Source organism: Sphaeramia orbicularis, chromosome 8 (genome assembly GCF_902148855.1).
Source record: "Sphaeramia orbicularis chromosome 8, fSphaOr1.1, whole genome shotgun sequence".
In the NCBI taxonomy this organism is placed as follows: Eukaryota; Metazoa; Chordata; class Actinopteri; order Kurtiformes; family Apogonidae; genus Sphaeramia; species Sphaeramia orbicularis.
This window is the reverse complement of record NC_043964.1, coordinates 17,097,336-17,112,127: the sequence shown is the minus strand read 5'-3', so window position 1 is coordinate 17,112,127 and position 14,792 is coordinate 17,097,336. Positions and strand designations below refer to the sequence as shown.

Genomic DNA, 14,792 nt, shown 5'->3' with positions numbered 1-14,792 from the left:
CACGTGCTATTCAAAATCCAATATTTCTGAATGTATTAGCATTATTTCAACACAGTTCTATGCATTTCTTACAACTTTTTTTTTTTTTTTTTTTACAAAAGGGGCCACTAATTTGACCCCGTAAGTAAATTTTACCCAATATCTATCTTGTCCTGGCTCTTGTTCATTTTCACAGTACTAAAAGCCTCTCTGACATCGCTCAGGTCAGTGGTAAAGTGCTTAGTGTCCTTCAGGTCCTGTTTCAGCTCTAAAATGTCCTTACTAAAATCAGAAGAATTAAAACGAGTGTAAAAGCTGTTAAGAGCATTTGCAAAATCTCTGAATTAAAACCGTCTGAAATAGTCTGCCTGCTGCTCTGGGGATTTTGAAGGCCTGCGATGGTTTTCATACATGTCCATGCAGAACCAAGATTGTTTGCAGCCATTTTATTTTCCAGAACGGTTTTGTAGTGTTGTTTTGCTGACAGTGAGATGACAGTGTTTCCATGGTAACTATGGGACCTCTGAGTAGGTCATATTTGATGACCATGTAAAGATGAAAAACTGCATTTTAAACCAGTTATTCACTTGTATTAGATGCCTTTGGTTGCCAGTGTGTTGTTTGGGTCTTTTTAGGGTTAATATTTGTTTGAAAAATCCAACTCTGATTGTGCACAGGTTTAAATATGACTAACCATCGCAGTTCTGCAGCCGTTTTAAATCACTCTCGTCCTTCATAAAAAGTGACACGGACCGTTTTTCTCCAGATCATTGCAATTTTGACACAGTCGGGCCTAATCATAGTACTTCACATGAGTGGGGTGCAATCAGGCAGATTCGGGGCAGCTACGACTCAGACTCCCTCTTAGAGAGTGACAGTAGTTGAAAACTCCGACTCTTGAAACGCGGCCCTCCACGCATTATGTCAGACATATTTAAATTTTTATACATTTTTATGACTCGTGAGAGTTGGAGGATGTCAGAAAAAAAAATACAGCCGGCGTCAAAGACCTCTGAAAGTCACGGAGGAAAAAGGAAACGACCAAAACAGCGGGCAGAGGACGTTCAGATGTTTAACCCAGACTACATCAGTTTGTGCATAACATGGATTCAGTTAAATAAAGGGTTCTTGTTCACTAATAAACAAAGGCATAAATTTTCACCAGCTTTAAGATTCACAGCACAATGGCTTTTGATGCATCTCACTTTATTTCATCAGTTAACCCCTAAAGACCCAAACATCCACTGTCGACCAGAACCATCTACTGATCTAAACTGTTTAATAACTGCTGATCCACTAATCCTATCAATACATGTAAATAATTGGTGTAAAACACAGTTTGTTATCTTTTCGTGGTCATCACATATGACCCATCTGGACATTCAGAGGCTCCGTTGTTACCATGGAAACACTGTCATCCTCTACAACATTGATGCACCAGTAAAACCCATGGAGTTGGATCAATGACAGTTAATGGAGACACTGGGTTTATGTTCAATTATTTAGATCTTTGCAGAAAAAGTCACTTTTTCTTCTGTTTTCTCTATTTGTAGTATAATAACCCTCAACTTTAATAGTTTGTCATCTTTTCATGGTCATCAGATATGACCCATTTGAACGTTCAGAGGCTCCGTAGTTACCATGGAAACACCGTCATCTTCTACAACATTGATTCACCAGTAAAACCCCTGGAGTTTGACAAGTGACAGTGGATGGAGACACTTGGTTTATGTTCAATTATTTAGACTTTTTCAGAAAAAGTCCCTTTTTCTTCTGTTTTCTCTATTTGTAATATAATAACCCTCAACTTTAATCTGAGCTTTTATGAACATCTACATGATTAGTGAATTAAATATAGCAAAATACCTGGTTTTCACTGGCAAAACACACAAAAAAAGGATAAGATTACAATAAATAATAATAATAATAATAATAATAATAATAATAATAATAATAATAATAATAATAATAATGGATTAGATTTCTATAGTGCTTTTCAAGGCACCCAAAGCTTTTTTACATTATCGATCCATAATTTATTCACTCTTGCATTGATATTCTGGTGTTGGTAAACTATGTTTGTAGCCATAGCTGCATGGGCTAAACGGTGATAAATCACATCAGAAAGGTTACATATAGAGAAAAATTCATTTGGGAATTGGCATAAAAGTAGCACTGGGTCTTTATGGGTTAATATTACTAAAAATACAAGGAGCTGTACAAAGCTTAACTCTGTTTTATTGAGAAAGTGCTTCCGAAATGTATCTAGGGTTGCAGAGCTGTAAAACTGGCTAAACTAAACACTAAAACATGTTTTCTTATAGCTGTAAATGGAATTATATGACTTAATGTGTGATGACTCACATCAATACCAGCACTAATACTCATAAAAATGTACAAATATATGCAAATCAGTGACTCAGCTCGTCACTTCCTGATAATGTTGAAGCAGGAGTTTGACATGACAGTGGATGGAGACACTTGGTTTATGTTCAATTATTTACTTCTTTGCTGAAAAAGTCCCTTTTTTTCAGTTTTCTCTATTTCTAATACAATAACCCTAAACTTTAATCTGAGCTTTGATGAGCATCTACATGATTAGTGAATTAAATATAGAAAAATACCTGATTTTCACTAGAAAAACACAAAATATAGATGATAATATTACAATAAAGGGTGATAAATCACATCAGAAAGGTTACATATAGAGAAAAATGAATTTGGGAATTGGCATAAAAGTAGCACTGGGTCTTTATGGGTTAATATTACTAAAAATACAAGGAGCTGTATAAATCTTAACTCTGTTTTATTGAGAAAGTGCCTCCAAAATGTATCTAGGGTTGCAGAGCTGTACAACTGGCAAAACTAAACACTAAAACATGTTTTCTTATAGCTGTAAATGGAATTATATGACTTAATGTGTGATGACTCACATCAATACCAGCACTAATACTCATAAAAATGTACAAATATATGCAAATCAGTGACTCAGTTCGTCACTTCCTGATAATGTTGAAGCAGGAGTTTGACAAATGACAGTGGATGGAGACACTTGGTTTATGTTCAATTATTTACTTCTTTGCTGAAAAAGTCCCTTTTTCTTCAGTTTTCTCTATTTCTAATACAATAACCCTAAACTTTAATCTGAGCTTTGATGAGCATCTACATGATTAGTGAATTAAATATAGAAAAATACCTGATTTTCACTAGAAAAACACAAAATAAAGAGGGTGATATTACAATAAAGGGTGATAAATCACATAAGAAAGGTTAAATATAGAGAAAAAATTCATTTGGGAATTGACACAAAAGTAGCACTGGGTCTTTATGGGTTAATATTACTAAAAATACAAGGAGCTGTACAAATCTCAACTCTGTTTTATTGAGAAAGTGCTTCCAAAATGTATCTAGGGTTGCAGAGCTGTACAACTGGCAAAACTAAACACTAAAACATGTTTTCTTATAGCTGTAAATGGAATTATATGACTTAATGTGTGATGACTCACATCAATACCAGCACTAATACTCATAAAAATGTACAAATATATGCAAATCACTGGCTCAGCTGATGATGTTGAATCAGAGATGAAGATTTAGTCCGACTATGACATGACATTAACCTCTCTGTTCTCACAGATTCCAGTTGGCGTTTTGTTTTAAACACATTAAAGTTTCTACTACATGGATGTATATTGACTAAATTGGCATATATTACTATAGCTCGTTAGAAAGCTTATTTTTGCAGTATTAACTCTTTCAGTGCCATGGGCCGATTAAATCGGCTTTACGAATACAACCTTTAAAGTGCCGCGGGCCGATCAGATCGGCTTTGGAGAACACGCCGGATGTTACCGAGCGGTTTCCTGCAGGATTCTTCAAATATTATAAAAACGACGCGAAATACTGAAAAATTCTGTGGCACTTTTAAGGCTTTTAAGGCTTATTAGCCCCTTAACTGTCTGGCACCGAAAGAGTTAAGGATAGCGATCAAAGCTAATGGGACTTCCTACCTATTTGGTGGTCATGAGGTTACATTACTGGTCCATTCCATGATTAATTGCACTCTGATTCAAAATTGGGGAAAAAAAAAAAAGAGAGAAAATCTAAATTAAGTTAAATAATTGAGGTTGTATTTACATACTAAATACATACATTCTGAAACTAGAGGTTATTACTTTTCGTTGATTCATTTCGGCCTTGTGGTTCTTCAGTTATAAGCTTTGGAATTTGCCATGGTAAGTAGGCGGAAATGAACACAAATTAGGTGGGAAGGAAGTGGTTAATGCTAATAAGTCCTTCAGTCATGCTCTATTTGAAACAGTGAACTAGTGGCATGTATTATATGCAGTGTATTCAATCTGAAATCCTCAGATTGATAGAAGTTGAATTTCCCCAGAGAGACAATAAAAGTAAATTTAACTTTTTAAAGAATTAAAGTTATTAAAAAATCAACATCAGCCACATGCTCATAAACACAAAAGGCTTCATATACAGGGTGGGGAAGCAAAATTTACAATATTTTGAGGCAGGGATTGAAAGACAGTGTATGACCAATTAGTTTATTGAAAGTCATGAGAATTTATTTGCCACAAGAAAATTGACATAATAGAAAATGTTTTTATTCTATGTGTCCTCCTCCTTTCTCAATAACTGCCTTCACACGCTTCCTGAAACTTGCACAAGTGTTCCTCAAATATTCGGGTGACAACTTCTCCCATTCTTCTTAAATAGTATATTTAAGAAAGTCGACATTGCTGTGTGATGTTCTATTGGTAGCATGTTCTAAAACGCCCCAAACAGCAGAATCCAGAGGGTTTAGATCTGGGCTAGAAGGCGGCCATAAACATGATTCCCAAAAATTGCTAAAGTTGGATTTGTTGCTGTTGTCAACAAGTGTTTTGGTGTTCTTGTGTAAGATTTTAACTTCAAATCATATTTTACTGCATTTCTAACAGTCTTGTTGTCTACCTCAAGTTCAATTGCCATTTTTCTCATGGATTTGTTTGGATCCTTTAGGATTTTGGATTTGAGAGCTTTAATAAAAGCTTTGGTACGTTTTTTGTTGCTTCCTTCACTTCCAGACTTTCTTGTAATAGTTTTGCTCATAGTCATTCTCTTCTTTCCATTATAAACAGTCTTTATGGACACTCCAACTATTTTTGAAATCTCCTTTGGTGTGACGAGTGCATTCAGCAAATCACACACTCTTTGACGTTTGCTTTCCTGATTACTCATATGGACAAAAGTCTCTGAAAAGGTATGGATAATAGTGTTAGGTATGATTATGACATCAATATATGTTTGGTTTCAAAACAACTGACGTAGTGCCTGCTGAGAAAAAACAACTAAATGTTCATTGTAAATTTTGCTTCCCCACCCTGTATACATAAAATCAAAACATATTAACTCATAAAGACCCAAATATCCACTCTAGTCATGTAAAATGTTTAATACTTGTTGATCCACTAATTCTATAAATAATTGGCGTAAAATGCAGTTTATCATCTTTTTTTTCATGGTCATCAGATATGACCCATTTGGACGTTCAGAGGCGTTGTAGTTACCATGGAAACACCATCATCTTCTACAACATTGATTCACCAGTAAAACCCATGGAGTTTGACAAATGACAGTGGATGGAGACACTCAAGCCCAATCCCAATTCACCCCTAACCCCTACCCCTTGGCCCTTGCACTTGGCCTAATTCTTGGACAATCCCAGAAAATGTGAAAATGGTCTGCAAGGGCGTTCCCAAAAAAACCTACATTTCAGAGGATAATATTATAATAAATGGTGACAAATCACTTAAGAAAGGTTCAATATAGAAAGAAATTCATTTGGGAACTGTCATAAAAGTAGTACTGGGTCTTTATGGGTTAAGAAAGTAGTGCGTTTTCAAGGGCAGAGCGATAAAAGTGAGTTTTTAAACCAAGACTTAAAAACAGAAACTGCAGTCAGTCAGCTGTTCCCAAGACGTGGTGTCATCACAGAGAAAGCTTCATCACCTTTGATTTTTAATCTAGACCTTGGAACAGGAACTAAGCCTTGGTCATAGGATCGTAAGGTGATACTGTCTGACTGTCTGGCTTTTACTCAAAGATCCTTTTTCACATTTTGTCTAATTCAGTCTGAGGGTGTGTTTTTTTTCCTTCACCTTGGTGGAAGAATAAAAAATGTAGATGTTATGGCAGGTCGTGGTGTGTTTTTGTGCATTTTGATGCTGGGGAGAGATCAGAACAGGTCTGTCTTTGGGGTCGGGAACTCCTGGTGGATAAAATATAAACAGCTGCGTCTTTTCAATCCCTGCATCTGTGTAACTGACCTCAGTCTGTAAATTTCATCAAAACAATTCATAAATCCCTTTGCAGCGCTTTACAAGTAGACGCATGAATATTCACTGGCTTCACATTGCAATTATGACATCTCTGAGTGAATGGATTTCCACACCTGTACTCATAAATATGAACAACACGTTCTCACTGGAGATTTTCACTGACTTGTGGCAGAGTCTGTATCATTTCCCTGTTTTTGCTTTTTTGTTCATCTCATTCCGGCAGCTTTGTGTGGATTCAGTGAAAGCCTTATGATCCTGCAGAAGGCTTACATTTAATTTACCTGTGCAGTTTTTCACTTAGGGGCAATTCTGTCATACTTTGTGTGAGCAGTTTATTTCAACTCTCTGAAGGCTGTGGTTAACCCTTTATAGGAGGACACTCACAGAAATACTCGGAAATTCAAATTTTCAAGCTTAGTTTGTTATTGGAGGACCTAACAAGACTTTATTCATTCATTCATCTTCTGAACCCACTTTTTTTTTTCTTTAATTGATTTTTACCTCCGCCAAGGAGGTTATGTTTTTACCAGCGTTTGTTTGTTTGTTTGTTGGTTGGTTGGTTGGTTGGTTGGTTAGCAAGATAACTCAAAAAGTTATGGACGGATTTTCATGAAAATTTCAGGAAATGTTGATACTGACACAAGGAACAAATGATTAAATTTTGGTGGTGATCGGGGGGAACAGATCTGCTTTGGTGGAGGTCTGCACTCTCCAAGTGCTTTTCTAGTTAGCTTACCAGCCGACATGCCGAAAGCTATTGTCGTCATGCGGCATCCAGCGTCATCTGTCATCTGTCGTCGTCTGTCGTCGTCTGTCGTCGTCTGTCGTCGTCTGTCGTTGTCTGTCGTCCGTTACAAAAATGTCAATCGTCTTCTTCTCCGAAACTACAATTCCAGTTGACTTCAAACTTGGTATACAGCTTCTTTATGATGATTTCAACAAAAGTTAATGAAATTATTTGGATCCGGATCTGATTCTGGATTTGGTGTGACTTTGAAAAATTTCCCCATTATAAGACATAGGAAGTGGATCGATACAATAACTCAGTAAATATAAATGATACCCAGTGTGAATTTCTACAGTCCAGCCCTGATGGGGAGATGACCAAAACATAATGTCCACATGCTGATCAGGATCTTCTTCTGGATCCGGGAATTTACGGAAAATTTAACATGGGCTCTTATGGGGAAAAAATTTCAATCGTCTTCTTCTCCGAAACTACAGTTCTGATTGACTTCAAACTTGGTATACAGCTTCTGTATGATGATGTCAACACAAGGTATTGCAGTTATTTGGATCCGGATCTGATTCTGGATTTGGTGCGACTTTGAAAAGTTTTCACATTATAACAGATAGGAAATGGATTGATCCAGTAAATCAGTATCAATGATATCAAGTTGGAAGTTGATTTTTTTACAGATCTGATTGGAATATGACCTTTAAAACATGGGCTATTTCTGTAATATAATAAATACACAGAACTGGGTGATAGTAAATTGCATCTGGATACATTTCCCAAAGTTTTTAATTTGGCCGGTAAGCTACAGGGCCATTAGTCTTATTTTATTTTTTGTTGGAAGCAATTTCACAGGCAGTAGCATGACAGTGCATTGTAATAAAAAGGACTTCCATTCTTTCATTTGTCTTTTTATCCCTCCCACAATCCCACCAAGCCAAAAGAAGACAATTCTTAATGTAAATCCAATATTGACATGCAATCAGTACAGAATAGATTAAAAAAAAATTGTGTAATTAAGAAATATAAATAGCCAAAATAAAACAAGAGTCCAGGATAGATGTCCAAGATTCAATTTAATGTAAGAGAGGCTTCCAAGTTTTTTCTGAACCCACTTTATCCTCACTAGGGTTTGGGGGGGGGGGGGGGTTAGGACCCTATCCCAGCTACCTATAGGCGAAGGCGGGGTTCACCCTGGACAAGTCACCAGTTACAAGACTTTATTATTTGGGTGAAATTTTTCAAAAACTTTTTATTGTTATGTAGGAACTCAAGGTCAATGAAGTTACCATATTTGGTTTCTTACCTGTAAATTGGGGTAGACACATAAGGATTTTCTAAATCTGAAGAGATTTTTTATCTGTTACAGACTCCACGCATGAAGATGAAAAATCAAGCATTGAACAATTTTGATTGTACTGTGTGTGGTGTGTTCTGATAATCTGAACAAGCACACCATACACACAACGATTCTGTCCCACCCAGGGGCAGCGCTAGCGTGGGGGGTGTCCATGCATAACGTCTCTTATGCTAGCGTGAAAATGAAATTGAAACTTAACATACTTTCAACGTCCAACTCCCGACGACTTCTATGCTTCTATTAATCAGCAGATCTTACACTTCATTTTCACAACTTCTAACCTGTATCCACTGGACCCCCTCCTCTACTCTATGGGCCCCCCACAAATGCTGGGCCCCATGAATTTGTAATGTGTACCCCTCTTATCAGCACCCCAGGTCCTACCACCGATCTAGAATCTAGTCTTCCAAGCCAGAAATCTCACGTGATCAAATGTGATCTAACAAAAATGAAGAAGCAACATAGCATAACTCGGGAGCAGAGTGCTGCAACAGGTCGGGTAACACGGGTATAAAAAAAAAAAAAAAAAAAAAAAAAAAAAAGAAGAGTTTTCACGGGTAAAATTAAATGAAATGCGGGTGGGTAGCAGGCAAGGAGGTGAAAAAATTAAAATTCATGAGTTACTGTGTAGACAATGTGTTTAATTACAGATTGGGTCGGGTTGCAGGTCTAATGTACGTGGGTACGGGCGGGTGCAGGTTTGGAAAAGTGGAGTCATTGGCTTTCCCCACACATATGAAGATTTTTTGTCGTAAATATTGAACAAGTTTAATATTTGCAATTGTTGGTCCCGACCCATTTCAGAGCCGATTATCGGAACAAATTCACTCTTAACACACCTCAGACCACAAGAAAATCATACAAAACGTAAGATAATCTGGCGTTTGTTGCCCTTGGTCGGGAATGGGGAAAATCGGGACAAAAACAGCTCTGTTATCTTTAAGTATGTACCCCACAAGAAAAAAGAAAGAAAAATCCAAGAAGTAATTATTACAAAATACAAGAAAAACACGTTAGGGGAAAGGAACATGTATTGTAGAGCATTAGACCAACATAAGTGCTGATCCAGACCCCTGTCCACATCCACATTCTCCCTCTGAACATCATTCCTTACATTAGTACCATTACGTCAAGGTACCTAACAAAGCAGGTACACTCACTGTTCATGCAGAGGTGGACCTTACAGACCCTGTAGACCACATTGGACCTTACAGACCCTGTAGACCACATTGGACCTTACAGACTCTGTAGACCACACTGGACCTGAGTTCACTTTAACTGTTGCGGTCACTGTCTTGTAATGTGTGTAGAAATAACCAAAAATAATCACTTGCCCTATAAATGGTTCATTCTTTTTCTGTGTCCAGGTATAAGCACAGAGCAAATAACGCCATGCAAGATGCAAAAGTGGAATTCGGTAAGTGTTTTCACTTCTTTAGAATACCAATCCGGCGTATTAATCACCCGTGTTGTTAAAATTCTTGGTGGGATATGCTCATTTACACTTTGCATCAGTATGCATTCAGAGTATTAATTATGTATCCACACATAATTCATCTTAATGTGGTAGAAAAGTATTTGCAGTAGAAGTGAGACTGAGATTTTCCCCTGCAGTGAAACGGTGCATCATCTAAGAAAGAGAGAGAGAGAGAAAAAAAAAGATTTAAGTGCTTACACGAACATGGACTCCTTAACATTTTCATTCTCAGTTATTTGTCGCTCTGCTGGTAACCTGTGGTCTTCACATTCCATCCCTCTTAGCTTAAAACAAGCAGGCACTTGCAGCTTTGTGTGTGTGAGTGTGTGTATGTGTGTGTATGTGCGTGTTTTACTTCAAGTAAAAATTGCTTTTATGTGGATAAAAATCTAGCATTACAAGAGTACACAGAAACTGCCTGCGTAAGAGTTTATTTCAGATTGTATCTGTTTGTCATCAGGAACTCTGCTGCACTTGCACCTGCCTTCAGTGCAGCCCACAGTTGTTTTTTCGATGCTCAGATGCCTCTTTGTCTTGCGTGCATCTGCACTGCATGTAGACCTGTGTACACCTGCCTTAAAGGTATTAACTTTATCAAAGGTGCACGGTGATTTATGTAAAGACAGGGCAACCAGGCATATATAAACAAATCTACAGGGAATTGTTTTTTGTTGTTGTTGTTTTGTTTTTTTTTACATCTGAATTTCTTAAACTGCTTGTGTGCAAATCTGTGGAGTTGTTCCACCTGCATTTAAATATAGCATTTTGGCTTTTGAGATTCTGTCGTCTATTTGCTGTGAACTCCAACCCCATTCCAGAGTAGTTAGGATTGTGTAAAATGTAAATAAAAACACAATGATTTGCAAATCTCATAAACCTACACTTTATTCAGAAACATATCAAATGCTTACGCTGATAAAATGGTCCATTTTAAGAAAAAATGTCATTCATGGCAGTGACACATCTCCAAAAAAGTTGGTACAGGGGTCACAAAGGTAAATGGTACTAAAGAGAAACAACCAGAGGAATATTTGACTACTAATCAGGTTAATAGTCAACAGGTCAGTGATATAATTGCATCTAACAGAGGTGTCAGGAGTATCTCAGAAGTACAACTGGGCAGAGGTGTACCAGTCTACGAAAAACTGCATCAGTTTCAGAATAATGGTCCGCAATGTAAAATTACTTAGACTTTGAATATCTCATCATATGCTGTTCAGCACATAAACTAAAAGTATCTGGAGAAGTCTTTGTGCACAGGGACCAGACTGAAAATCAATATTAAATACTCAGGAGACACTGCATTACAACTAGTGATGATTCTGCCATTGAAATGACTGTATGAGCTCAGGAGCACTGCAGAAACCACTGTCTGTTTAACCAACAGGATACCATTCACTCACTCACTCACTCACTCATTCACTCACTCACTCATGCATTCATTCACTCACTCAGTCATATATTTATTAATGCACTCAGTCACTCATTCATTTATTTATTAATGCACTCACTCATTTATTTATTCATGCATTCACTCACTCACTCATTCACTCACTCACTCATGCATTCATTCACTCATTAATTTATTTATTAATGCACTCACTGACTCATTCATTTATTCATGCACTTATTCACTCACACACTCACCCATTCATTTATTCACTCATTCATGCATTCATTCCTTTACCCACTCACTCACTCATGCATTCATTCACTCACTCAGTCATTTATTTATTAATGCACTCACTCAGTCACTCACTCACTCATTCATTTATTTATTAAGGCACTCACTCATTTATTTATTCATGCATTCACTTACTCACTCATTCATTCCTTTACTCGCTCGCTCGCTCACTCGCTCGCTCACTCACTCACTCATGCATTTATTCACTCATTTGTGCATTCATTCCTTTACTCACTCACTCACTCACTCATGCATTCATTCATTCACTCACTCAGTCATTTATTTATTAATGCACTCACTCAGTCACTCACTCACTCACTCACTCACTCATTCATTTATTTATTAAGGCACTCATTTATTTATTCATGCATTCACTCACTCACTCATGCATTCATTCATTCACTCACTCATTCATTTATTCATGCATTCATTCCTTTACTCACTCACTCACTCACTCATGCATTCATTCACTCATTCATTTATTTATTAATGCACTCACTCATTCATTTATTCATGCACTTATTCACTCACTCACTCGCTCATTCATTTATTTATTTATTTATTAAGGCACTCACTCATTTATTTATTCATGCATTCACTCACTCACTCATGCATTCATTCATTCACTCACTCATTCATTTATTCATGCATTCATTCCTTTACTCACTCACTCATGCATTCATTCACTCATTCATTTATTTATTAATGCACGCCCTCACTCATTCATTTATTCATGCACTCACTCACTCACTCACTCACTCACTCATTCATTTATTTATTTATTAAGGCACTCATTTATTTATTCATGCATTCACTCACTCATTCATTTATTCATGCACTCACTCCCTCACTCACTCACTCATTCATTTATTTATTTATTAAGGCACTCATTAATTTATTCATGCATTCATTCCTTCCTTCACTCACTCACTCAGTCATTTATTTATTTATTCATGCATTCACTCACTCACTCGTGCATTCATTCACTCATTCATTTATTTATGCATTCACTTACTCATGCATTCATTCCTTTGCTCACTCACTCATTCATTTATTCATGCACTTATTCACTCACTCATTCACTCACTTACTCATTCATTCATTTATTTATTAAGGCACTCACTCACTCATTTATTTATTTATTTATTCATGCATTCATTCACTCAGTCATTCATTTATTCATGCACTCACTCACTCACTCACCCCCTGTACATGTCTCAGTCACTTCTCCATTCCATTCACTATTGCAGGTTACAGCTGCAATAGTGGGGTGCAGACAGTGGAAAACATGGCCCTGTCCCAGCACTTTACAGACGTGTTGATACCATTAACCTCATTTTTATACTTAACAATGGTACATTTTTTATGTGTTTCTATGTTGTGAATAAATTAGGTTTATGTGATTTGCACTGTATTCTGTTTTTATTTACATTTACATTTTACACAGTATGCCACCTCTTTTAGAATTTTTGTTATGTATGTGCTGAACTGAAACTGGGGGGGGGGGTTAAAACCAGCATTTTATATAAGCTCCATCCACATATAGGGGCTGTTTTACTGCTCAGGATGTAATTCTTGGTTTTTTTATTGGCAATTCAATCCAGTGTGTTCTCTTCAGGAACCATCTTGGAACTTGTGAAGTCTAAAACTATACTCCTCCTGAGTCCCTGCATGGCATACAGCGGTAAGTCAGACAGAGGTTATTTTATTCTAAGTGATTCAGCCTCCAGTGGAAGTTTAAAGCTGTAGCGTGTCGTCGTCGTCTTCGTTCTGTAGGCCTGGAGCTATCCTTCTACAGTGGAGTGTATGGAACGTGCATCGGAGCCACTGCACAGTTTGGAGACGCAGCCAAAGGCCTGATCGGAATCTCTGGGATCGTGGTAGGAATTGGAGAAATTGTGGGTAAGTCGTCCTTTAGAGCTTTTTTAGTGGATTTACATTCAGCGATGTGGATTCAATCTGTTACAATACAGGGTTTCTGCGGGGTCTGGTAGGTGGTATGGTAGGTCTTATGTTATGTTATGTTATGTTATGTTGTTATTTTATGGTATGCTATGTTATGTTTTGTTTGCTATGTTATGTTATGCTATGCTATGTTATGTTGTTATGCTATGCTATATTATGCTATGTTATGTTATGTTATGCTATGCTATGCTATGTTATGTTATGTTATGTTTTGTTTGCTGTTATGTTATATTATGCTATGCTATGTTATGTTATACTATGCTGTGCTATGCTATGTTATGTTATGCTATGCTATGTTATGCTTTGTTATGTTATGTTGTTATGTTATACTTGCTATGTTATGTTATGCTATATTATGCTATGTTATGTTATGCTATGCTACGCTATGCTATGTTATGCTATGCTATGTTATGTTATGCTTGATATGTTGTTATGTTATGCTATGTTATGTTGTTATTTTATTTTATGCTATGTTATGTTTTGTTTGCTATGTTGTTATGTTATGTTATGTCATGTTATGCTGTACTATGCTATGTTATGTTATGCTATGCTATGTTATGTTGTTATGTTATGCTTGCTATGTTATGTTATGCTATGCTATATTATGCTGTGTTATGTTATATGATGTTATGTTATGTTATGCTATGTTACGCTACGCTATGCTATGTTTTGCTTGTTATGTTAAGTTATGTTATGCTATGCTATGTTATGTTATGTTATGTTATGTTATGTTATGTTATGCCATGCCATGTTATGCTATGTTATGTTATGCTATGCTATGTTATATTATGCTATGTTATGTTGCCATAAACTTGTTGGCTGTATTGTGTTTAAATGTGTCTGTTAAATGTCCAAACTGCAAAGACAGTAACATTAGTCAACTCAGCTCTACCCGTTCCAACCCAACAATTTATATTGAAATTAGGAACCAGTTATTGCTAACTCTGCAACCCCCAGTGAGAAGTGATCACAGAACATTCAGCCCAACACACATGCAGCCGATAGTCACATACACATTGCACAAGAAAGCTGACTTGGGGAAGTTTAAGGGGAAGTGCAAATTTAATAAAGCCTGATCGAAGAAAAGACCATTCATTCATTTAAAGGGGTCATATTTTGCTAAACTTTGGTTCATTTATTTGTGTTTTTGGACCCTAATAGTTCCAAAAGTTTGAATTTGAACCCTCCAGGTGCTGCAAAGCTATCTTTATATTCATTTTTGGCAAAAATCGAGTGGATTTCTACAACCTGTTTTA

At 36.7% G+C, this 14,792-nt stretch overlaps 1 protein-coding gene across 1 annotated transcript in view; it reads left to right on the top strand.

The window, feature by feature from the left end:
• The window catches only part of LOC115424967 (UNC93-like protein MFSD11), a 41,780-nt gene that overhangs the window by 20,214 nt on the left and 6,774 nt on the right, over positions 1 to 14,792 (top strand). The window contains exons 4-6 of the mRNA XM_030142395.1: positions 9,778 to 9,827; positions 13,190 to 13,255; positions 13,348 to 13,473. Of these exons, the coding sequence (XP_029998255.1) occupies positions 9,778 to 9,827; positions 13,190 to 13,255; positions 13,348 to 13,473 (242 nt within the window). The remainder of the gene's footprint in view (positions 1 to 9,777; positions 9,828 to 13,189; positions 13,256 to 13,347; positions 13,474 to 14,792) is intronic.